The 23,366-nt window shown below is 47.3% G+C and overlaps 2 protein-coding genes across 2 annotated transcripts in view; one reads left to right on the forward strand and one right to left on the reverse strand.

Annotated features, from left to right (window-relative positions):
• Positions 1-454: 454 nt before the first annotated feature.
• On the forward strand, positions 455-7,943 carry ATP5PO (ATP synthase peripheral stalk subunit OSCP). The gene is made up of 7 exons (XM_055567633.1): positions 455-596; positions 1,938-1,988; positions 2,933-3,043; positions 5,233-5,362; positions 6,054-6,166; positions 7,385-7,471; positions 7,762-7,943. The coding sequence occupies exons 1-7, from the start codon at positions 561-563 to the stop codon at positions 7,873-7,875; spliced, it is 642 nt and encodes a 213-aa protein (XP_055423608.1). The 5' UTR covers positions 455-560; the 3' UTR covers positions 7,876-7,943.
• An 8,325-nt stretch (positions 7,944-16,268) lies between these two features.
• ITSN1 (intersectin 1) overlaps positions 16,269-23,366 on the reverse strand; it is a 244,199-nt gene continuing 237,101 nt past the window's right edge. The window contains exon 39 of the mRNA XM_055567645.1: positions 16,269-22,423. Coding sequence (XP_055423620.1) covers positions 22,275-22,423 — 149 coding nt within the window. The 3' untranslated portion in view covers positions 16,269-22,274. The remainder of the gene's footprint in view (positions 22,424-23,366) is intronic.

Here is a 23,366-nt window from a genome sequence, read left to right on the forward strand (position 1 = left end):
GAAGTATTTAATCACCAGAACCTCACGCTTCTGCACAAACCAAGGGGGTCAATGTTGTACTCAGGAAGATGGGGTGGACTGGGGATCGCGGTCAGCAGGAGCAGTCACGGTCCAAGTATTAGGCTTGTAGGGTCCGCGGCTTGAGCTGCAAAGCTGCATATACAGCATACACAGAGTGCAAGGACCTGCACTTGATACACACTTTGGCGTGGTAGGAAGAGTAAACATGCTAATTGTATGTGAAACAGAACAAATGCCACCCTACTTATCCAAATGGAAAGTTAAAACTAGGGGCATTAACTCTATTCTACACTACGGGGCAGTAAATAACTCAATCTCATTTCCAGATGCTCTCCGAGCCCTCTAGCCTACACCCCCACCAGCTCTGAGGAGCACTCGCTTCTGAGGACTACAACTCCCAGCCTGAGGGAGAACCCCGCGCATGCGGCCTGACGACCTACGCCTACATTTCCCAGCAGGCCGAGCGGCTACGCTGACGCACGCGTGCGCTCTCGGTCTCTCTCGCCGACTCGGGTTTGACCTACAGCCGCCAGGAGAAGATGGCCGCGCTAGCAGTGTCCGGGCTGTCCCAGCAGGTGAGAGGACGGAGGTCCTGAAAGCCAGCGGGAGGAGCCCTCCTGGAGTGACCAGCATTGGACCCCCAAGCCTCACAGTTCCAGGCCACACCTGGGGAGCGTAGCGGCCGTTTAAGGTCGTGCGGCCGGGAGAGTGGGGGCGACGCTGGGCGGCCCTGTTTTCCCCCTACCCCTCCTTTCCACGGGATGCGCGCGGGACACAGTGGACGCTGCACGCTCGTTTCTAACCTTGGCGTCCTCTGAGCACAGCCCCGGGAAGGAGCTGGTTGAGAGACCCAGGAGAAGGGGGATCTATCTTTGTTGTTGTGATTAAACGACTACTAGTATTAGTGGGTCAACAGTAATCCTAAAGAATATTTGTAAAACATGTTTCACATTTTTATGAAGAAAATGAGGTTGGAAAGTTTAAATGACTCGTTTTTGACTAAGTAAGGGTAGAACCGAGATTCGAACCCACAGAGTCACAGAAAAATTTGTGCTCTTTATGTTATACAATGCTTTATATATATCATAATACCTTGTACCTTCCGAAAGTTTTCCCTAAGTGTTATATAAAGTCTTTTAGCCCTCTCAGCTGTATAGTACACTCTGGAGTTATTTGAAGGTGGAATTATTTGAAGGTGACCTATACCCTTGCGGGTGCTTTTTAAACTCTGGATTCCAACTCTTGATAGACAAGATACCATTTCAACAATATCAAGGTTAGTATCTTGGTAGGAAACAAGCCAGAGAATTCATCTTTATCTTCAGATAGCTTTTGGAGTCTTAAGAAGGTACCTCTCTCGCAGATAATGCCTGGAATCGTCCCACTTGTTATTGGACTCATGCTCCACGATGGTAACATAAATGCTGGAAATCTTGTCAATTTTTTTTTTAAGACTTACTTCTGAAACTTGGGCTTCCCTGGTGGCTCAGTGGTAAAGAACCTGCCTGCCAATGCAGGAGACATGGGTCCCATCCCTGGGTGGGGAAGATCCCCTGGAAAAGGGAATGGCTACCCACTCCAGTATTCTCGCAGTGGGGGAATCCCAGGGACAGAGGAACCTGGTGGGCCGCAGTCCATGGGGTTGGAGAAGAGTCACACACAACTGAGCAACTAAATGTTTTCTCAAATTTAGTGTTTTCCTCTCCCATACTCGTGTGCCAGCCTCATAGTGGGAAGGCAGTTTTCCCATGCGACCTGTAATGACTCTTCAGTGGGAAAATTTACTCCTGGGTGATGAAGAGCAGCTCAGCCTCATATAATCTATGTGATGATATAAGGAAACATAAGAAGTGAACCATTTACTGTTTTTTTTACTATCAGTAATCTCATCCGGTCTCTCTGTTTTTGTGTTAAAGGTGCGATGCTTCAGCACATCTGTGGTCAGGCCGTTTGCCAAGCTTGTGAGGGTACGTCAGCTTATTTTTCTGTAATTGTAAAGCAAATAAATGTGTGTGGTTTCAGACAACAGTACATTTAGGCATGGATTTTGTACAGTTAACACTTAAATCTTTCTGTATGATTTGTGGTTCCCCAGACATGCTGGGGAGTAGGGGAGCTAGGGAACAGGATAGTGTTGAATGCCTGCCATAGACCAGGCCCACGAAAAAACCTTTTAAGTTGGAGAATTTCTTAAAACACAGTAACAGTGATGGGAGGTAGCTGGTCTTCCCATTTTACAAAAGAGGAGGGGTTATTCAGCTTAGTCTCTGAGCCGGACAGAAACTAAATCTTGCTCGTTAAAAACCTAAGCTTTTCCAGTACAATCACACAGTACCACTAAGCATATGTAGTCATACATTGATGATAACGTGGTTTAAAAAGCGTGTGGTTCACTGTAAAAAATAATTCAAGCATCAGGCACTTAGTAAATTACTAAAGGGCTCCATTAAACTGAACATTTATGGAGATACTCTGTAAGGGAAATTTGCAGTATTGCTATGAAATGTATAAAATTGTGCTTGTATGTGTCTCATAAACACCTGTTTCCCGGCGCTAACGTGTTCAAAACTGCCTTCTATCAGTGTTTAACACCGCCTAAACTTGGAACTAAGTAATTACTGAATTCAAAGGAATCCTAAGTTTATCTCAAAATTAGCACAGTTGAATTTTCTGTAGAATGGAAAGGGACTTTAGACACCATGTTTTCTCAGCCCTCATTTTAAGACGAGGAATTGAAAGCTCACAGATGGGGTGGCGGCAGGAGACGCCCCTTATTTGTGTGAGGGCTGTCACTCAGGCTGCGTTTATAATAATTTTAGAAGTATAAAGACTTCTGCTCTTGATACCATGGTATGGTCTGAACTGATTTTCCTTTTCTCTTCTTCCCTTACTCCACCGTTGTTGTTTAAAGCCACCTGTTCAGATATATGGCATCGAAGGTCGCTACGCCACAGCTCTGTATTCTGCTGCATCTAAACAGAATAAACTGGAGCAAGTAGAGAAGGAATTGTTGCGAGTAGGAGTAAGTAGCTTTCCTGTTCATTGTTAAGTTCTCATTGTATGTTTTTTCCTTAGATCTTTGTGCATCCTTAATGAAGTATATCCTGAGAGAAAAAGAATTGCAAAAAAAGGGAAAGAAAAAAACATTTCCTGTAACCATGTTGATAGTTATAATACTGGGTAAAATTGTTCTGAACCTATTTATAATAGGTATATGTAAGAATGTTAATGTTAGGAACCGAGATTTGGGGCTCAAGAGAAGAAATAGAAAATCTAAATTTAAGAAACAACTGCCATTTCAAAGAAGGGTTAAAAATTACCTTGAGAATTTATGCTTGTATTACTCGGTATTTCCAAAGTAGGCTTCAGGATATATTATGATCTTGCTTTGCTGGGAATTTATTTTCCTTTTGAAGTCTTTTCCTCAGTGTCAGTTGTCATTTTATTCCCAAGACGTGAGCGAAAATGAGCAGAGCCCGCTGGGCAGCACGTTAGTGAAGGTGCCCGGGCTGCAGGACGATGGCAGACCGGCGGAGGAAGACCAGGAGACCGCGGGGGAAGCTGATCTGTATTTTTTTGTAAACATGCAGAGTACATGAACTGAGTTAGCAGGAGCCTGCAGTGTGGCTTAAACAGGAGCATCGCCACTGCAGGTTCCCTGAGTCGTCTGATAGTTAACAAGTTGCTCCAGGTTTTGTTGCTTCCCCTTCTTTTACTTTCTAGTCGCCACCTCAAGTTTGTTTTTGTTTGTTTTTGTGTTTTTAATCTTAGAAGGGGGAAAACCCTCACAGACTAGCTGTATAGAACAATACTTAGGCGTTTTGTGCATTTTTTCATTTTGAGCTTTTGTGGGAGCCTTTGTCCTAATGCTCAGTAACTCTAGCTCTGTATCCCTCCCTCTGTCCAGTTATCCAGTGCGCTTGATCTTCACTGGTACCCTCACCTGTTAGGATCTTCACAGACCCAGCAGCCTGACTTGGAGATGCTTCTGGGCTGGGATAGCTGAAGTCTGCAGGGTCGCACAGGCTTTTGGGGAGGTGATGGTTCCCCTGCCCTCTGCTGTCACGCACACCCCTCGTAAACCTGTGGTGTTCACAAGCGAGACAGTGCCTGGCTTGTGGGCCTTAGAATGGGGTTTAATTAAAACTGAAGTCCGTTAAGCTGTGGAGACATACAAAGGCGGCAACCTTAAGACTCTTTATGAAACAAAATCAGCCATTTTTCGGCACCAGGAGGAAAACGTGATGCTGCCAAGGTGTCGCTAACGGTCCGTGGATGATGCAGCAGAAATGGTTAGAGACCTGAAACTGGGATGGCTCCAGCTCCAGAATGCTTGTCGTTGTATAAGCCAGCAGTGTGTATGGGAAAACCTTGTTTTGGGGGGTCACTCCAGTTGAAGTTTTAACATTAGATGGCAGTGTAGGCACATAGCTAGGATCAGAGGCAGAAATTGTCCAGGAGCCCAGCAGAGGGGTTGATCGAAAGGTCAGTGGAGGTGTGTGACCAAGAGATACCCACATGGAAACAGCGGTTGGTTTGCTGGAGCTCTGGCTTGACGCTGAGGGGAGCAGAGTGCTGGAAGCTGCCTGTGGTCCTGGACCTGACATTTGTGATGTAGTGGGACGGCGACAGAGTCGTCTCTTGTGGTCGTGGAGACAGAGTGGTCTCTTTTGTGGTCTTGGCACTCTGGTTTTTTTGGCCGTTTTTCCTCCCAGGAAAAGCACCAGAGCTCCCACCCAGCGCTGGGTTGGTTTTCCCGAGCTCTGGGCAGCTGGCCGGAATCCGGATCAGCCTTAGAGGGAGCGGCCCCCGAGGGAAAGGCCGAGGGGCCGCCCACACTCAGTGCATCTCCTTAGGTCTGCGTTGTGTGTGGGCATCACTGGCACCCTCTTAGCAGGGGAAAAACCAGAGTAATACCCACAGTAGATACATTACAATATGCCACAGATCCAGTCTTATGGCTGCTTAGTTTTTTAAAAATAGTCTCTCCTGAAAAGCAAAAATCAACTTCATTAGAATGGTCTTAAATATTTTCACACAATACTGTATCCTGTGTAAAGTCATCTGTGGTGCATCTTAAAGGCAAAAATTTTATTTGACTAAACTTTCCTAATTTTATTCATGAAATACATGATTCATCAGAAAGTGTGTGTACAGCAGCTGGCATCATTTATGTTCTAAAGAGTCTAAGATTATTTTTGGTCCTTTTAGCAAATCTTGAAGGAACCCAAAATGGCCGCTTCTCTTTTGAATCCCTATGTAAAGCGTTCAGTTAAAGTGAAAAGCCTAAGTGACATGACGGCAAAGGAGAAGTTCTCTCCTCTCACGTCCAATCTGATCAGTAAGTATTAGCTCTTTTATTGAAGTCTCTGAAAATTCTGCTCCTGAAACTGTGATCCCTGGACCAGGAACACCACCAGCCTTTGGCAGTGTAGAGTCTCATTACCCGAACTTGCTGAATCAGAATCTGCATCTTCACCGGCCCCCCGAGTGAGTCACTTGCACATATAGCTTGAGGAGCACTGTCAGAAGGATGTTAAGATGGAGGAGTGTCTCAAGGCATAGTTTTACCCCATGGAGGAGGCCAGTGGGATCCCTACCAAGAAAGTGGTTTATAGCCAGTGGATGTGTCTCTGTCCTTAAAGACATTTGCATTCTTTGGTACATTTTAATTGTTTTTCAAATCCCTTGATCACTCAGAATCCAAAGAAAATGTGTAGTGAGTATAAGTATGTTAATTTGGGGATTCGTGGCATAAACCTGAAAATCAGATTTCAAGCTGGGATGAAGAAATCTATTGCAGATTCGTTTAAGACACACACCCCTTTACAAATTTAAGTCCTCGTTGGTGCAGTCTTTTTTAAAAAAAAAAAAAAAAATTGAATATTCTTTTTAGATAACAGGTTGCAGCGTCTCCGTCCACATCCTTAACTGACATTGAATATAGTATTTTAAGGCCACGTCAGTTTGCGTTTGAGGTGAATATGTTGCTTCATGAATATGATTTAAGTGAAAAGTGTTCACTTTCCCAGATTTGCTTGCTGAAAATGGTCGCTTGAGTAATACCCCTGCGGTGATTTCCGCATTTTCTACCATGATGAGTGTCCACCGTGGAGAAGTACCGTGCACAGTTACCACTGCATCTGTAAGTAGTGAGTTGTTGCCACTGCATTTGTCTTGACTTTCCATTTTGTAAAACAAAAAGGCTAAAGTCAAGAAATCAGGGGGAGCCTGGCATGCTGCAGTCCATGGGGTCACAGAGTCGGACACAACTGAGCAACTGAACTGAGCTGACTTGTCAGTTGGAAGGTCTCTTCATTTATACCAGCTTCTGTGAACATGGCACCCCATGCCAGTACTCTTGCCTGGACAGAGGAGCCTGATCGGCTACAGTCCGTGGGGTCATAAAGAGTTGGACGCAACTGAGTTGGACACAACTTCACTTCCCTTCTGTGAACCTCTGCTTCGCAAGGCCCGGCGGGTGTCTCCCTGGTGCTTCCCTAATCAGCGGTTATTCGTAAAGACTGTAGGTTGGGTTAAAATGTGTCAGGAAATACTGGTCTATATTCCAGTACAGGTTTGAATTATTTTTTAAACATCATGCTCAGTAGTTTACTGAAATGTAATCTGTTAATCTTTTGTGGTGATGAAGCAGAGAGTATAAGGCGAACGGGCCCCATTGGTCTTATGGGCTTGCTGAAGTAGAGTATAATAATAGTCACCATTTATTGAAACACAATGTGCTGGGCACTTTATAATTTTTTTACTTAATGTCAAAGGCCTGCGTGAAGCAGAAGTGTTGTTATCCTTATTTTACTAATGAGGAAACCGAAGCCCAGGGAAAGGAAGTTGCTTGCTGGAGGTCACAGAAGGTGGAGCTGGGATTTGAACCACAGTCCTGTCTCCCAGTAATCCATGCTCCTTAGGTGGCACTGCCTCGCTGGAATTCGTTCATTGTTGTCCAGTGTTCAGTGGAGTACACTGTATTTCCCTTGTATTCTCTTTGCACTGTAGTTCATTGTAGAACAGTCTACTGGGCTTAGTTACCTACCAAGCATGGTAGAGTTACTTGGGGTATGCACCACCTGATCTTACCTAGATGAGTGTTTGTAGTGCTTCAGAGATTCTGACTCTCCAAAAGAGCGTAACCAGGGGTGCTCTTGTGAGGCGGGCTTTCACACGCCCGAGACCAGCGCCGATGAGTGCCTCTTGGGGTGCGACTCCAGAGTGGGTCCCCAGATACTGAGCACAGGAATTCACACGGCCTGTCTTGATGAAATGTTCCCAGAGGGAGATTTTTCTCTCCTACTGTAGTGACTTGTTTTACTTTACCTGAGTTTAAGGATGTTTTGTCCTTTTTTAGGCTTTAGATGAAGCCACTCTGACTGAATTGAAGACGGTCCTGAAGAGCTTCCTAAGTAAAGGCCAGGTTTTGAAATTGGAAGTTAAGGTAGGTTTTTAATTGTGTACAGTACATTTCCTGAGGTTGTTTGGCACTTAAAATGGAGTGGAAAGTGAGAGCAGAGTATGTAAAACTTTGCCTATAGTAGAACCTTTATGTTTATTTTCAAAATAGACTATTACTGAGTCCATTCACAATTTGACTTCTTTTTCCAGATGTAATTATTACATGTTACAATTCCATAGCACATAGACTTTTCAGAGCACTTTTTTTATCTTGCTTTTTCATTAATGAAATGTCAGCGTATTTTCACATTTCCAACCTATTTTCTTTCCTAGATTGATCCGTCGATCATGGGTGGAATGATTGTCCGTATTGGAGAGAAATACGTTGATATGTCTGCAAAAACCAAGATTCAGAAGCTGAGCAGAGCAATGCGGGAGATTCTGTGAAAGTGTTGATTTTCTAAAAGTGAGAATTCTTAAACTGGGAGCAACAATAAAACGCTTCCTGAACAGGATATACTGTGTTTTTCTGTCTTTTAAAGTGGAAGTACAGGGAGCCTTATTTTTATATCTTTCTCTCAGGATCCCCGTAAAGGTTAAAATGCCCTTTGAAATTTAGTTTTTGTCGATTGTTCTTAGAAATTGGAAGCTTATATATCCCTTAGGGGAAAATAGCCTTCATAGCAGGTACTATTAAGTGCTTCACGTATCTTACCTCATCCCTTTGTCTCTGAGTCCAGAGCCTGGGCAGGGGCTGAGCCTGCAGGTGAAGTTAAGGTCGTCATCTCTTGAGTTTTTCAGCTGTTGGTTTCATCTCGCGTCAGAACTGGAAGTGGCCTCAGCCCACACTGGTCACACACTGGCCACTGCTTCTGCTCTGCCACTTCGTGCTGCTCACAGCCTCTGCAGCATGTGGGCCGAGCCCCTCAGCCGTGCCCCTGAGACCACGTGCCCGCCACGTGCCTGGGCTGCTTAGCCGTCCAAACAGGGCCGGTTTGTGCTCACCCGAGTATTCTGACAGGTCCATATGTCCAGCCTGTGCGTTCTGACGAGCCGAAAGTGATCCGTCCTCCACTCTGCTCTCCATGTAATTCTAAGTTTAGAGGCGGTGATGTCTATAAAAGCTTCCAGAGAGATTCTGGCCAAAAACACATCTCTCTTCTGGAATCGAGAGAATCTAATTAAAAGCAGTGACTGCTATCACTGGGGCAGAGGTCCAGATGAGAGCTGTGCACTCAGCAGGCGGCAGGTTTCTCAGCTCGCCGGGTGCCACAGCCCCTGGAGTGTCCTCGGAACCAAGGATGCCCGGGAATGTCGGCCCAGGACAGAGTCAGGATTTTTCCCCTCTTGGGCACACCAGTTCAGTACATTGATGGTTAGAAGTCACTGCTCTTGGGTCGAGCTTCTGCCCGTTTTGTGTGTGTGAGTCGTTCAGTCATGTCCAACTGTTTGTGACCCCATGGACTGTAACCCACCAGGCTCCTCAGTCCATGCAGTTCTCCAGGCAAGAATCCTGGAGTGGGTTGCCATTTCCTCCTCCAGGGCATCTCCCCCACCCAGGGATTGAACCCAGGTCTCCGGCATTGCAGGCAGATTCTTGACCATCTGATTGGTTCTGCTAGTTAAGGCCTTCCCAGCCAGGTTAGGGGAGCCAAGCACACAGCAAACCTTCCTGCTTCTCTGAGGGTTAACAGTCACCCTGAAATTGCCAGAAGATAACATCTCAAGAGACAACCTGATGCATACTCAGCCACTGCACGCCAGGCCATAGGACATCCTGACAGGACTAGAAGGCTTGTGGCCACAATAAGCCTTTCTCCGCGTTTCTCCCAGACTGAAAGTGACCTCGCCAGGAGTAACAAGCACTCTAGAACCGTTCAGCAGGAGGTTCCATAAGGGGATATGACGAGCACCCACAGTGCGCCCCCTGACTAGACTGGTCTGCTCTGCAGCAGGAGGAGTGAGGGTTAAGGACGCGTCTTAGAGCCGTCTGGGGGTGCACATGCAGGCCTCTGCTGTTTCAACCCCTGAAGCCTCCTGCTTTTGCGGGTCAGCTTCCACACCATACGTGGAAGAAGCTGTAACATCCACTTGGTGAGTAACTGCTGCAAGAGTGAAGCGAGGTCATGACGAGCTCAGTACTGGGTCTCCCAGATGTAAAGATGTCGGTGAAGGGTGTTGGTCCCTGGCCTGACAGCCTCTGACTTCTTTGGGCCATCTGACCCCAGGGATTGGCTGACTGGCTTCACACAGTACCTGACAGGAAGTAGGCACTTGACCAAGTCCATCTAGAATCGCCTGCAAAATCGCCTATCTTCAAGGATGTTCAGAAAACCTGTTCAGACATCCTGGTTTCTAATAGACCATTAGGGTGACTGACTCGATCAGTCCCCTAGGAAAAGCTCCCAAGTAAAATGCCTTTAATTTGGACCTAATACCCGCAAACTGAAGGCTGCTCTGCAGTTACCAAGACTGCTTCATGTTATATCTTATTTAAGCTGCAGATGGCTCAGACAGGAAAGAATCTGCCTGCAAGCCAGGAGATGCGTGTTTGATTCCTGTGTTGGGAAGATCCCCTGGAGAAGGAAATGGCAATCCACTCCAGTATTCTTGCCTGGAGAATCCCACGGACAGGAACCTGGTGGGCTACAGTCCATGGAGATCACCAAGAGTCGGACACGACTGAGCGACTTAACAGGCTTGTGGTCCAAGCGAGACAGACCTCACTCTGCAAGTGAGGGAAGAAATGGAGGTTTGCTCGGGGCCCCCGCCCCCAGCCTCCCTGTTTTGTTTGTTCCTGCTTGCCCCTGGCCACTCCCTGGCACATGGTGCCCCCGCACTGGAGCCAGCAGGCAACGCTAACCTCAGGTGACTCTCTGGGCCCCTCTCACTTTGTCCCTTAGATACTCTTGATTCACCCTTTAAGCCAGGCCAGCTCTTCCTGCACTTGCCCTCCTACTGGCCTCAGAGGGAAGAGCGCTGTCCGGACAGCAGCCACCTCAGGTGCCCATTCCTTGGTCACCTCCAAGTGTTTGGACAGTGAATAGATTCCCTTCCCAGAGCCACCCGTCGTGGGCAGAGGCAGGGCTGTGCCGTCTAGGAAGTCCTCCAGGGTACTGAGGGGCCCGGGGCCACCACCCCCTGCACCTTGGGCAGGGACCAGTGTGCCCTCCACCTGACGTGACATGGCCCTCCCGGCTGTCACAGTGCTCAAACGAACTTCCTCCTGGCAAAGCAGCTCCACTGTCAGCACGTGCAATGGACAGAGACACCGCTGCAGGCCTCTCCGTCCTCTCCCAGGAGCCAGGAAGGCTCAGGCTGGCCCGCGGTCCCAGGATCCAGCCACCTAGCTGTGGACATTTGCCAACTTCCCTGGCGATTCCTGATGCTGGAGCTACTAAGTTCCGGCAGATGAAAAGAGAGGAAAAGTGTCCCAACTGGCCTCACAAGGACTGGGCTCGCAGTTCCCTTTACCTCTCGCTAGATGTGGACGCAGTGGAAAGTGCAGCTTTTACCTCTTTACTTCAAGGTAAAAGTCAAATGATTGCAAGGCCCTGCCAGGCCAGACCTCGGACCTCTGGGCTGTTAACAAGAGAGAGAAGAAACCTCCCACTGATGCCATGGGAGGGTGGTCTCTAAGGGCTCAGCAGCTGCGCCTGTAACGCAGCCAACACTCCTGGTTCCCCAAGACCATCTGCCTTCCTTCCGGCTTGCCTCCTGACGGGGGTTGCACACTGCACACCCGAGGCAGACCACAAGCTTTGAAGACGTGTAACAGCTGATGAAATATCTCTGCCAGTAATACTGCCCAATCCAGAATCCAACTCAACAAACTCCTTGTTGATTAAGCACATAGAAACGGGGGGAGGGAAGTGATGAAATGCTTCAAACACTGCCTTGTGTGGTCATCAGAGATGAACCCAGAGATCTGTGTACAGTGACAGTCTTCATGGCACTTTTTTTTAATCTAGATAAAAATTTTAAAGCAGCCTCAACACACAACCATTCAGGATTCTTTTTAAAAATTAGGGTAAACTGGAATATATTCAAGCAATGGGATACTATGCAGTTCTTAAAAATCAAGATGTTCAAAAACAGATAGATAGATGACAGATACAGCTGTATAGTGGAGAAGGAAATGGCAACCCACTCCATTCTTGCTTGGAGAATCCCATGGACAAAGGAGCCTGGCGGGCCACAGTCCATGGGGTCACAAAGAGTTGGACAAGACTTAACAACTAAACAAGCAAACAGTCTGCTCAGAAAGGAAGACGGGCAGAAAGAACCCAAAGCAATCCATTGTAACAAGGTTGGTTTTTCTCCTTTTATTCATGAACTATGTGAATTTAAACCGTACAGGTCAAAATGACCAAAGAATTGTTTGGAAGAGATTGTTCTTTTTAGATTCCAGATACACAGAAATATCCATCTGTATTGATGTTGCTACTGGTTTAAAGAAAATAACACTCAGTTACGATAATCTTGATCAATCAAATTTAACATTTCTTACATAATAAGGTGCCAAAGGAATGCTCAGAGAGCAAACCTAACCTCGGCTTCTTTTAAACAGAAAAGAAACCTAATGTCTTGGCCCTGCTTCATCAAACAAATACAGAATTCTACAATTTATAATAGTGTCTAGTAATTTTTGGAACTCCATTGACATTACGCATCAAACAATATAGTCTCCCTTTGATGGGAAATTAAACAGTACCGTTATTTGGCAACAGAAGTATATTACAGTCAACAGGGTGTCCGTCGGGGAGGTGGAGTGGCTCATCCCACCCCCCGGGCAGGGCTGTGAGGGGAGCAACATGCCCCCAGCACTGTGACCCATCTGCCGCTGGAAACACAAGGGACTCGTGTCAGGACCGATACGTTCTTTTCTAAATAAGTGAAGGCTAACTGGAATGGTCACTGCTGAGCAGGACCCCACGTTCTCTGGCTTTTCTTGACCCCAGACTTCATTGGAACAAGCAGAACCCAAGGGGTGGTTGACTGGCTGACTTATCTCCACATACAGCCCTCTTGCCACACCAGCCATGAGGACTTGGTGCCAAGGAAGGAGGTCAGGACTTACTCTGGGTGGGTCGATAGGAGCTTATCCACTTCTGCTGGCTAGCTTTAGATGGCCTTCCCAGGCCACCTTGGACAAAGAGATCCCTAAACAGCTCCATGTTTGGAAAAGAAGTCACTCACATCCACCCAGACAGTTCCTCAAGGTGATTTTCAGATCACTCCTATGATAACAGATTCCACGAAGCTCCCAAAAATCACAGCTCCCTGCGCCCCTTGAACCCTGAATTCCAGGAGGTCACTTACACGCCAGCATTTGCCAATTTCAGGTGTATCAAAAAAGGACTTGGACTGTTGGTTGACAGCATTGGGAAGCATACAGCTCATTGAAAGAAATGTTGAAAACCTAAGGCACACATTCCCTATACGTCCTTTTGAGCCAGGGCCCTCAGCGTCCCACACACAGCGATCTGTATGCAACACCCGCGGCTCACCAGGAACTTGGCCTTTTTCACCGCTCCATCGTTCCCCACCTGACGAGGGAGGCTGACCTCACAGGATTGCCTCCTCCTGAAAGGACCTCTAAACGCACCTCTCGGGGGTTTGCATCTTGAGTTTCATAGGATTTTGCGTTGTATCCATCCTTAGGTGGCCTGTGGGGACATTTCTGGTGGCAAAGGATACAAACGAAGTCTGTGCCCGAGAAGCAGCCTGGACCTCTGACCCTTTTCTGGGACAGGGAAAAGAGGAAGGCCTCTTGCCTTGAGGTCTCCATCATGGACACAAGCAGCTGGAAGGCTGCTCTGTGCTGCCTGTCCTGTGTGCCGGGAACAGCTTAACCCAGAAAGCCCCAAACTTCATCCTTCACCCAACACAGGAGAGCCACAGTGGGGACAGTGAGGATGCCTCCAGGAAAGGAAAATGCAAACACCAAAGGGATGCGTTGAGTCTATTCAGAAAGAGAACTGCAAAGGGTGACCCGGAAGTCAGGACATTCGGAACTTTCTAGAAGAACGGTTGCTCCACCCAAGATTCCTGGCCCATCCTCCAGAACCTATGGAAGCTTCCAGAGCACATCACTCAGATCTGATGGGAACCAGACTCTCAAGCCTCCTATCCTTCCTGACACAAGCACCTTCCCGAACAAGTTACCTGTTTAATGAAATACAGGGGTCTCACCCAAGGTCATGGCTAGAGGACACTCATCATCTTATCATAACACCACCCGTTGCATTCAACTTCACATTTTCTTTGTCCCTCCAAAATGACTCCTTTGAATGTCTAACATATGCAACTCTGGTTTTCTTTTTAATATATGAAATTTAGTTGGGTTGAACCCAAGTAATCTGATTAAGCACTCTCTACTCTTGGAATAGGTTTTTTAACTTTTTCTATAGTTTTATGCACTTAAATTAGATTCCTAAAATACTCTCATATACATACAGAAAAATAATCTCTCAATGACAAATCACATTTTACAATAACAAGTTAATTATTTATAACTACAGAATCTGCATTAGTTTATGCAACACTTAACAGCATAGCTCTTACACACCATATGTACATTGAGTCATAGACATTCCCATAAACTTATGGCAGAGATTTCTGGACAAACCATTGAAAGAGCATAACTTTTTCCACTTTACGTAGCGGAATTCTGCATTTTTCTTAGCTGCAAACTATATAAAATGCAGAAAACCAGGAGCTGAGGACTGCTTATCATACACGGGACATTCTGTTGCAGACTCTCATCTGTATACATGTATTTACACATATGCTAACCACCTATAGATGTGAAGATATATGCTGATGTAGCTAAGGCAACAGGACATGAATTATGAGATCGCCAACTTCTCTGTCTAGGTAGGACTATGAAAGGGTAGAAGAAAGGGTCCAAAGGGTACAGATCTCAGCCTGCTTGGGCTTCAGCAAAGAAGATCTGAAGTTGGTTTTACAGTTTAAAGACACTTGGGCTATTGGCAATGTACATTTTAAATGCATGTGTTAAAATAAATATCATTACCAAAGATCTTGCTAGAATATCTACTGTATGATGGTGAATATTTACCAGACAACACTTTAAGGATGTTGATTTGTAAAATGTACAACAAAATGTTCACTCATGAAAACTAACACTGACACAATATTAATTAACTGCCTCTAGAAAACACTTTCTGAACTTTTAGTAGTCCGGATGATTGCAATACAAGTAGAAACAAAGCTATAATTTGTTATTTCATTCAAAATGACACAACCAAACCCATGCAAGATGAATTTGATATCTCTATTCAACTTTCTGTCAGTATTTTTACTTAGCAAACTTTATAATCCCAGACAGAATCAGGAAACATAGGATTATTGCTCTGTGTAGGTAGACGTGCAACTGATTTGCAAAGGTCAAGCAAAGGTTTTGGAGTGTCCTGCTGAGCGCTAGAAAGTGCTAGTGAAAGAAAGTAAGACCCAGCACACAGCAGGAGGGGCGGCTCCTGTGTCAGCTGCCTCCCTGGCAGCTGGTCTTCTAGAACCCGAGGCTACTCACACAGTGGGGTCTCTCCTCCCGTCATCCCCCTCATAGGCGGGATCCTATGGCAGACACCCCAACTGGGAAGTCGCTGCGTCTCAGTAGCAGGTACCTCCAGACACCTGTGTACCCAGCGCCCAGCCTGGGCAGGCTTCACTCTCTCCAGGAAGAGGAGATGGAGGAGCAGCGTCCAGCCCCGGGGAAGGGGCACCGGGCACCACCCACCCCCACCAGCTCCCTGCTTCTTGTTGCCATCACTCAGATGGTCACTTAGAAGGCAGAGGCTAGAGGAGCCTGTCTGACCCACAAGCAAAGAGGAGAAAAGCCCCCGGTGGACGACTAAAAGGAAGGGTTTTATTTCCAATCAGTGGGTTAAATGGTAAGGACTCGGAGGGCTCTCGGCACCCGTGGCCCGCCATGGACTGGGAGCCCACAGACCAGGTTCATCTGTCATCTTGGGGCTTGAGTCCTACACCTCTGACTGATCCAGATCATTTGTGCTTTTAAAAGCAGACATTTTGAAAAGTGTTACCAGCCCAGTTCTCCACAGCCTGCCAGGGAGACTTTGCAAAGTAAGAAGCAGAAGGTGAAGCCCCACCTGCTCCAGAAACCAACTGAAAAGACAGTGACCAGGGCCGGCTTCGTGGGCGTCTGATCTGTGCAGTCACGGGGACCCTGTGCTTAGGGGGACCCACTCCTGGTTTCATTCTCTGCTGTCATCACCTCGAAATTCTTCACAATTCTCAACAAGGGGCCTCACCGTCTCATTTTGCACTCAGCCCACGAATTCTGCAGCCGGTCCTGACCTTGACTGCAGGAAGAGTCAGACCCACCTGTTCACATATCCACTCGTTCCCCCTGGTGCACACGCAAGCACACACACACGCACATGCGCACACACGCGCACACCATGCAAGGATCTGCATTGCCCCCCCTCAGCTCCTTGACATCTGAAATCCCAAATGTTATAGTCTCCACCTAGAAACTCTGCGATCCAGTCTAAGCAGAGGGGACCTGACTTCTTGAACCCCTTGTTGGGGACGGGGTGCCTCCTCCCCATGGACCCGCCCCGGGTCGGCCCAGCAGTAGGCGGAACACCTCCAACTTAACACCTGAGGCCCCTGCAGGGCTGAATCTCAAAGGGGCCGTCACCAAAGCAGATGCAGAAAAAGCATAAGGGCTGAGGACCCCTTATGACCCCAGCCCCAGCAGCAGAGAAAGGCAAGGTGTCACCAAGTACCGCAGGAGTGCTGGCTTCGAATCCCAGGCTCGCCGCTAAGCTCCCTCCCCCACCACCCTGCTCAGACCCAGCAAGTTCCTTCCGATTTGCACAAGAGCATGGGCTGCCGTCTACGGGGTCGCACAGAGTCGGACACGACTGAAGCGGCTTAGCAGCAGCAGCAATGCCCGGGGAGCTGCACTAGGTGGAGCCAACGGCCTGAGATCCGCCAGTGGGACCGGCTAGTTTCCAAGGCCGGGGAGCGCGCCTCCTAGCGGTGACAGTGGGTAGAACGGCAGGGGCTGGCTCCTCAACCAGACGCGGCAAAGCCGCCATCCCCCTGCCTCTGGTTCCTGCATCACCCTCTCTGCCCCAGGCCCCCATTCTGTTTAGACCGACAAACAGGAGGAAATCAGGGCTTTGAGTATGAGAGGGAAAATGCAAAGGAACATAACTTTAGAAACAGCCGCACAGGAATGTTATTCTTTTTCAGTGAAAAAAGTACAAAACCAGAGTTCCTAGAAGAAAAATATGCATTCTTTCCACTGCATAAAAAGAAACCCTGGTTACTGGGTGAGTTCTCAGTAAATATCAGAGAGAGAAGTGCTCGATTATTTTCAAGGCTGACCACATATGCCCACTTCTGAACAGGTTTATTTGGTGGGCTTTGAATCCTAAAATATTCACACATTTCTGATGATTTTAACAATATAGGCTGGTATAGAAAGTAGAACAAAATCCTTTTAAAAAATGACTCACAAAACACCCTGACATATACTAGGGGCAAATTTACCCTGAAATCTGACAACCACACATAGAGTTGGAAAAAAATTATTATGTGGGTGTTATCTGGTTCCCCGAGGCCAGATTAAAGAGGGTTCCTTTCAGTGCAGGAAGTAATTGAAACTGCATGTCACTGAAATAATTTTTGGAGGTGGAGGTGAGTTTTTACAAGCACTGGGTGTTATTCAAATGACTTAAAATTAGATCTACAATGAGGCTGGGAAAGCCACAAAGGCAGACCCCCTCCTTACCACCCCCCAGCCCCTTGGATAGTGGTCAGACCCAAGAAAGGGGACTCCCTGAATGAACAATGTATTATTAACATTACTGACGGTGTTACCAAGAGGTCACAACCCAGGGATAAGACATGCCAGCTGTTGGCATCTGGGTTTTAATACTCCCAAGATAGGGTGCTGTTAGAAGTTTTCTATCTTTCATGCAGGATGAATTTTCCAGGCTTATTAGGAATAGATTTTGGCTCCCAAAGGTAGCAGATTATGTACCTTAGTTGAGCCTGGAGACCTACGAAGATATTCCTGGATCTGACACAATGCAGGGTGAGGAAGTGAAAGTTCTAGAATGTTCCTTTCCTCTAGCTCAAAGAAATGGCTGCTTTCCAAGTGCAATAAACATCCCAACCATACTGACACAATACTAAGCGGCCCCCATAAAACATGGCTCTGGGCACTGCCAGCTGAGTCTTGGCAGCTGACCTGAGCCATTCCCTGCAGCCAGGAGAAGCCGCTGGGTGCAAAAAGAGGACAGTTTTAGTTTAACCAAATACCCTTTAGGGTGACTCAGACCACAGCATCTGAGGGCTTCACCATGTCCCCAGTTCACCAATCATGCTTCTGCTGGGTAAGAATTAAAGTCCTAATCCTAAAAGCCAGTCAAGAATATCCAGCCTCCTCTGTCATCATTGCCTCACTTTCCTGCGCAGGAGGCTCTGAACTTGTAAAGCAAGGGTACCTGGAGCAGGCAGACCCCTCGCTAAGCTCACACTAGCCTCAAGTCTGAAGTGACCCTGCCACCTCGAAAGCACGCAGGGGTCCATTTCTACATGCCAGTGTCCGCTGTAAAGCTCGTCTCCAGCCCCAAAGAGAAGGGAAAACACAATGAACTGACACAGAATGAAAATCTACTTGCTGTTCCCAATGGAAATTCTTAAAACTGTTACATGCACAAAAGGAACATCCTCTCTGTGAACCAAAAAAGCCCCACCAGCTAGGGAAAAAGCCATCCGGAGTAGAGACAGAAGTCTTTTTCCGCTCCTCAAAGTACAGGCAGGTGGTGCTAGCGGTAAAGAATCTGCTGCAGTGTAGGAGACCCAGGTTCGATCCCTGGGTCAGGAAGATTCCCCTGGAGAAGGGAATGGCTCCCCCCTCCAGTATTCTTGCCTGGAAAATTCCATGGACAGAGAAGCCTGGTGGGCTACAGTCCATGGGGTCACAAAGAGTCGGACACGACTGAGCGACTTTCACTTTCACGGTATTGGCAAAACTCTAAAATAGACTCCCAGATCTCCTTCCAGATAAAACCAGAAGCATTTCACTCACTCCCTTTGCTTTGTTGTCCAGCCCCACTGGATTCTAGAACACCCCCGCTCTGCTGTAGTCAGTGGCTTTATGCTTGCAGCCGTCTACTCCTGGAGAGACAGGGGTTTGGGGCACCAGGTCACCAAGACAATGCAAGTGGTAATTTACTCACTTTTGGATGGATTTTTTTCTCATTAAATTCAATAGTACTAACCAGCTGAAATGAGTTACCTTCCTAGACTTAGGTCATGCTTAAATTGTTCCAAACGCAAAGAAAAGAAATAATTCCCCTTTTAACATGAACATTCCTTGGAAGCATAGCTCTCTCCTCTGCCATCAGAGGTCAGGGACATGTAGGATGCCTGGCCCCAGTCTCTCAAGCACATCTGGAGACCCCAGCCTAGAAAGATCTGTGTGTGTGCATGTTTGAGCGTGTGTACCTGAGGCCAGCCCTGGATCTGAATGAACCACATCCTCAGGCTCTGGTAGGAGGGTCACAGCTGCTCTGGTTCCAGGAGACATGTTGCCCACCTGCCTGACAGAAAGACCCTGCCCCAGAGGGACTGGGAGAGCTGGTTGACAAAGGAGGCCCAGCCCAAGGGCTCCTGTCCTCAGGGCACGGCTCTGTTAGCAGTTCCCTTGCTGGGCTTAGACGAGGTCAGCGTGGCTCAGAGAAGGAGGAAACTCAGGATGTCTGGAGGGCTGGAGTCAATGCCAGAAGGGAGTGGCCAGGGGAAACCCTGTGTGTGGAAAGCAAAGAGCTAGGACACAGAAGGTGTCGTTTCATCTCTATGAAATACAGCCCCGGCTGCCCAAAAAGGTAGACACGAAGGACTAGTCTCAAAGAATTGGAGACTCCATGCGTCATCCACATTCCTGAGTCACAGCTGGATCTGACAGCCAGCCTATCTCACCCGTAAGGAGGATCAGTCACCTTACAAATCACCCTGGTGAGTACAAGGGCACTCATCCAGAATCGCTGCCCCGGAGGAGCATCGCAAGGGTGCTCAGTACACCTGGGAGAAAAGACTCACATATTGCTTCTTCTCGCGACATTAATTCCGATAATGGGACTCTGCATGGGTGGGTGAGCTGGTGGACCAAAAAAGGCGACAAGATGTTTGTCACTGAGCGCATCACACCCACCCTACATGAATGGTGATGCCCAACATTCACACGCAAAGAAAGCCAATGAAGAAAAGGAAGGAAGAAAGGGATTGCTCTGGTGACCCAATATGACTCCGTGTACACAGGCAACCCTTCTTTTTCTACCATATAGTCACGTATCCTCCATAAAGACCCTGAACAAACTGCATTGGGTATAGACATAGGAAGGTGTGACTGGTAGGTCTATTCACAGGTTTCACTTAAAATGGTTTCCTAACAGCATCGAAACGTACATATACACTTAAAGTATCCGAACCATGCTTGCTGCTGGAAAGTGGTAAATGAATGCATGCTTGAAGTTGAACTTGGTCTCTAAGGTCTTCAACTGAGAGTTACTAACTAAAGGGTAGATCCGCTTGTTTCAAAAAATACTTATGTCTGTTGTTCTTGATACAAAAGTCTACACTATCTTTAATAAATAAATAATAAAGTGTATCTTAAAAGTATGAAATGTAAACTTTGTTGCCCTTTCCGACACATACATTTTAAAAATTGCTTGAATGATGACAGACCTCTTATGGGAAAGGATGACATGACGTATTCGGTTCCCAGCAAAGTGGGTAGTTCACTATCTTTTTTTTTTTTTCCTCTTTTTTGGCCACACCATTTGGCACGCAGGATCTTAGTTTCCCAACCAGGGCTGGAACCTGCACCCCCAGGAGTGGAAGCACAGTCTTAACCACCAGAACCACCAGGGAAGTGCCCATGCTATCTTTAGAATGCATTTCTACAATCCTAATTAAATTCTAAGGACCTACAACCAAGGAGAACACCGTCTCACCCAGGAAAGCTAGATTCCACGACTGAGAGAACATGCAATGAACATTTCATGAAAAAATGACAAACTGGGATTATGGGAGCGTTAACATGCAAACAAAGAACGAGCCACGCTTGCCACGAGCAAATCAATTCTTACCTAGTCAACCAGCCTATCTCCTGGCATTTAAGGACAAAAACTGAAAGAACTCAAACTGGCATTACTCAGCCACAAAAAGGAACAGAACTGTGGCCGTTTGCAGAGATGTGGATGGACCTAGAGACTGTCAGATAGAGTGAAGTCAGAGAGAGAAAAACAAGTGTCATATATTAGCGTATATATGCGGCATCTAGAAAAGTGGTATAGATGATTTTATGTGATAAAGACATAGAGAACAGATGGGTGGATACCGAGGGAGAAGGAGGCGGGGGCGGGGGGCAGTGGATTGGGACAGTGGGACTGACATATATTTATACACTACCATGGATAAAATGGGTAACTAGTGAGAGCCTACTGTACACCACAAGGAGCTCCACTCAGAGCTCTGCAGCGACCTAAATGGGAAGGAAACCCAGAGAAGATGGGACATATGAATATGCATGGATGATTGACTTTGCTGTACAGCAGAAACCGACACCGCGGTGTAAACCAACTATACTCCACTAACAATCTGAAAAACAAAAAACTCAAACCGAACTTGACACATGGTCATACACTCCTGATTCTGGCATCACGCCGTGCGTCCTTCTGTTACTGAGAGGTTGGCTGTATACGGCGGGCTTTGGGAAGGAGTCTCAGGTCTCCTTCCCTGGAACCGAGGGGCTTGCCCACTCCTAGCGTCTCTCCCCCACCACAGTAATAGATTTCCTCTGCAGATTGTCAGTTTTCCTTTGCACACCTTGGGGACACCTTTGGGAGGAACGTACCAAAGACACGTGCGGAAATTGCCCATGACAAGCAGGCAGGAAGAGGCTCAGAGCTGGTCACCAGCAACCACTCTTGCTCTGAAACACAGGACCTCTAAGCGGAAAGGGAATGTCCAGCAGGGCTGGAGATGGGGACCCAATAACATCGTCAACAGCCTTTCAGGTGAGCTACAGCGACCTAGTCCCGCAGAGTATAACTAGGTAGACAACCTCCCTTAACCCTCTTCCAGGGGTGCGGGAAACCAGGATCAGGCCTCCTGGCAGTAGCCAGTGATAGTTTCCATTGACAGCTACCAGTAAAAAGATCTGGAGGAGACTGGAAAAACCCTAACAACACGCCTGCCGGAATCTTCCATGGCTTAGACCAGCATCTGATCAGAAGACCATCTCCCCAGGTGATCAGACCCAGGGCAGCATTTCCAATGAGGTCCCAGTGGGGAAATGAGATTCTGAAGCAATGACATGATCAGTGGGATCATTTCTAAACACACCAAGGACTGGACATCCTGGAGGGCCTGCTGGAGGCTGGTGGAGGTAAGAAGCAGGAGGGTCCCATGAGTTCCCCAAAAATACAGACATTGCATTTATGAACCTATTTTACAGTAACCAGACCCAAGCCTCAGGCCCAGGGACGGGCCAGACACCCCACCAAACGTAGTTGGGGGGTGATGGGACTTGAAAGACCCTAGAAGCCACGATGAGCCCCACAGTGAGGACAAAGGAAAACACAGTGCTGCTTCCTAACGTGGGAAATGATTTAGGGGAAAGGATTGTCAAGAAGTTTGGAGGAGCCTGTCTTCTCTGCCCTGTTGCCCTGTGGCCGAACACCAAACGCCGGTCCTCGAAAAGCCATGCTGTTTCCAGACAGGCAGCATCTGCTGCCTCGGGCTGGAGTTCTGCCAAGCACGCCTGAGTGGGCTCCCTACGGCTCATCGAACAACTGCAGGTCCAAGCGGACCACGATCTCTCCCGTGGGAACTTCGTGCAGCAGGAGACACTTCGTAACTGGACCCTTGGAGCCCTGGTCCTTCTTGATGTCGGCCACGCGGATCTCCGTCCGACCCAAAAAATCTGAAAGGACAGACACACATACCCTCCTCAGATAGGATTCCTTCTCGTCAGGGCAGGTACCTGGCATATTGGGAGTGTCCCAGCGAGGTGTTACGCTCTCTCTTCTTCAAAAGGGAAGTAGTTTCTTGGAATCCAGGGACTACAGTCACAGCATCGTTTTTAAATGGAGTGAAAACAAAAAGGTACTGGGCTGAGGATGAAGAAGAGTCTGGAAGAAACTCAAAATACAGATTTTTTTCCTTGCACCCAGGGGGCCCCTAAAGGGCTGGGAGCTTCCTGGGAGGCAACGCAAAACCGGATATCATAGCTGCTGTGCAATTTGCAATATATATGAAATTTAAAGAAATCTCCCAGGAGAACGTCAGCTGTTTCTTTTTTTCTCTCTTCACTTATTTATCTGGTGGGGAGGAGACGATAGCACAGGAGCTGCAGGCTCCCAGCCATGCTCCCCGGACAATCTCAACACCACTATTTTTTTTTTGGCTATACCATGCAGCATGTTCCCCAACCAGGGATCAGATCCACACCCGCTGCATTTTAAGCCCAGAATCTTAACCACTGGACCTCCAGGGAAGTCCTGCAACACCACTTTTCATCAAATATTGAGTGTCAGGGACTTCCCAGGTGGTCCCGTGGTTAGCGTGCAGAGCTTCCACTGTAGAAGGCACAGGCTGATCTTTTGTCTGGGAACTAAGATCCTGCATGCCGCATGGCAGGATCAAAAAAATTTATATATATATATATATATATATATATATATATATAGAGAGAGAGAGAGAGAGAGAGAGAGAGAGAGAGTCAGTAATGGACATGAGAATGTTTGAAATTTTTTTAATGCTACGCATTAAAATGATTGTACCAAATGGGCTTTCAGACAATTCCTTGCTTTTTTTCATTCAGCAGTTGGCAGTATACTATGACACAGGCACTCTTGTACAGGAAA

Source organism: Bubalus kerabau, chromosome 2, assembly GCF_029407905.1.
Source record: "Bubalus kerabau isolate K-KA32 ecotype Philippines breed swamp buffalo chromosome 2, PCC_UOA_SB_1v2, whole genome shotgun sequence".
Classification (NCBI taxonomy): domain Eukaryota; kingdom Metazoa; phylum Chordata; class Mammalia; order Artiodactyla; family Bovidae; genus Bubalus; species Bubalus kerabau.

Coding starts and splice junctions, on each gene's coding strand:
- ATP5PO (XM_055567633.1), top strand. CDS start 561: ATGGCCGCGCTAGCAGTGTCCGGGCTGTCCCAGCAG. Junction 597..1,937: donor TGTCCGGGCTGTCCCAGCAG/GTGAGAGGACGG, acceptor TTTGTGTTAAAG/GTGCGATGCTTCAGCACATC. Junction 3,044..5,232: donor AGGAATTGTTGCGAGTAGGA/GTAAGTAGCTTT, acceptor TGGTCCTTTTAG/CAAATCTTGAAGGAACCCAA.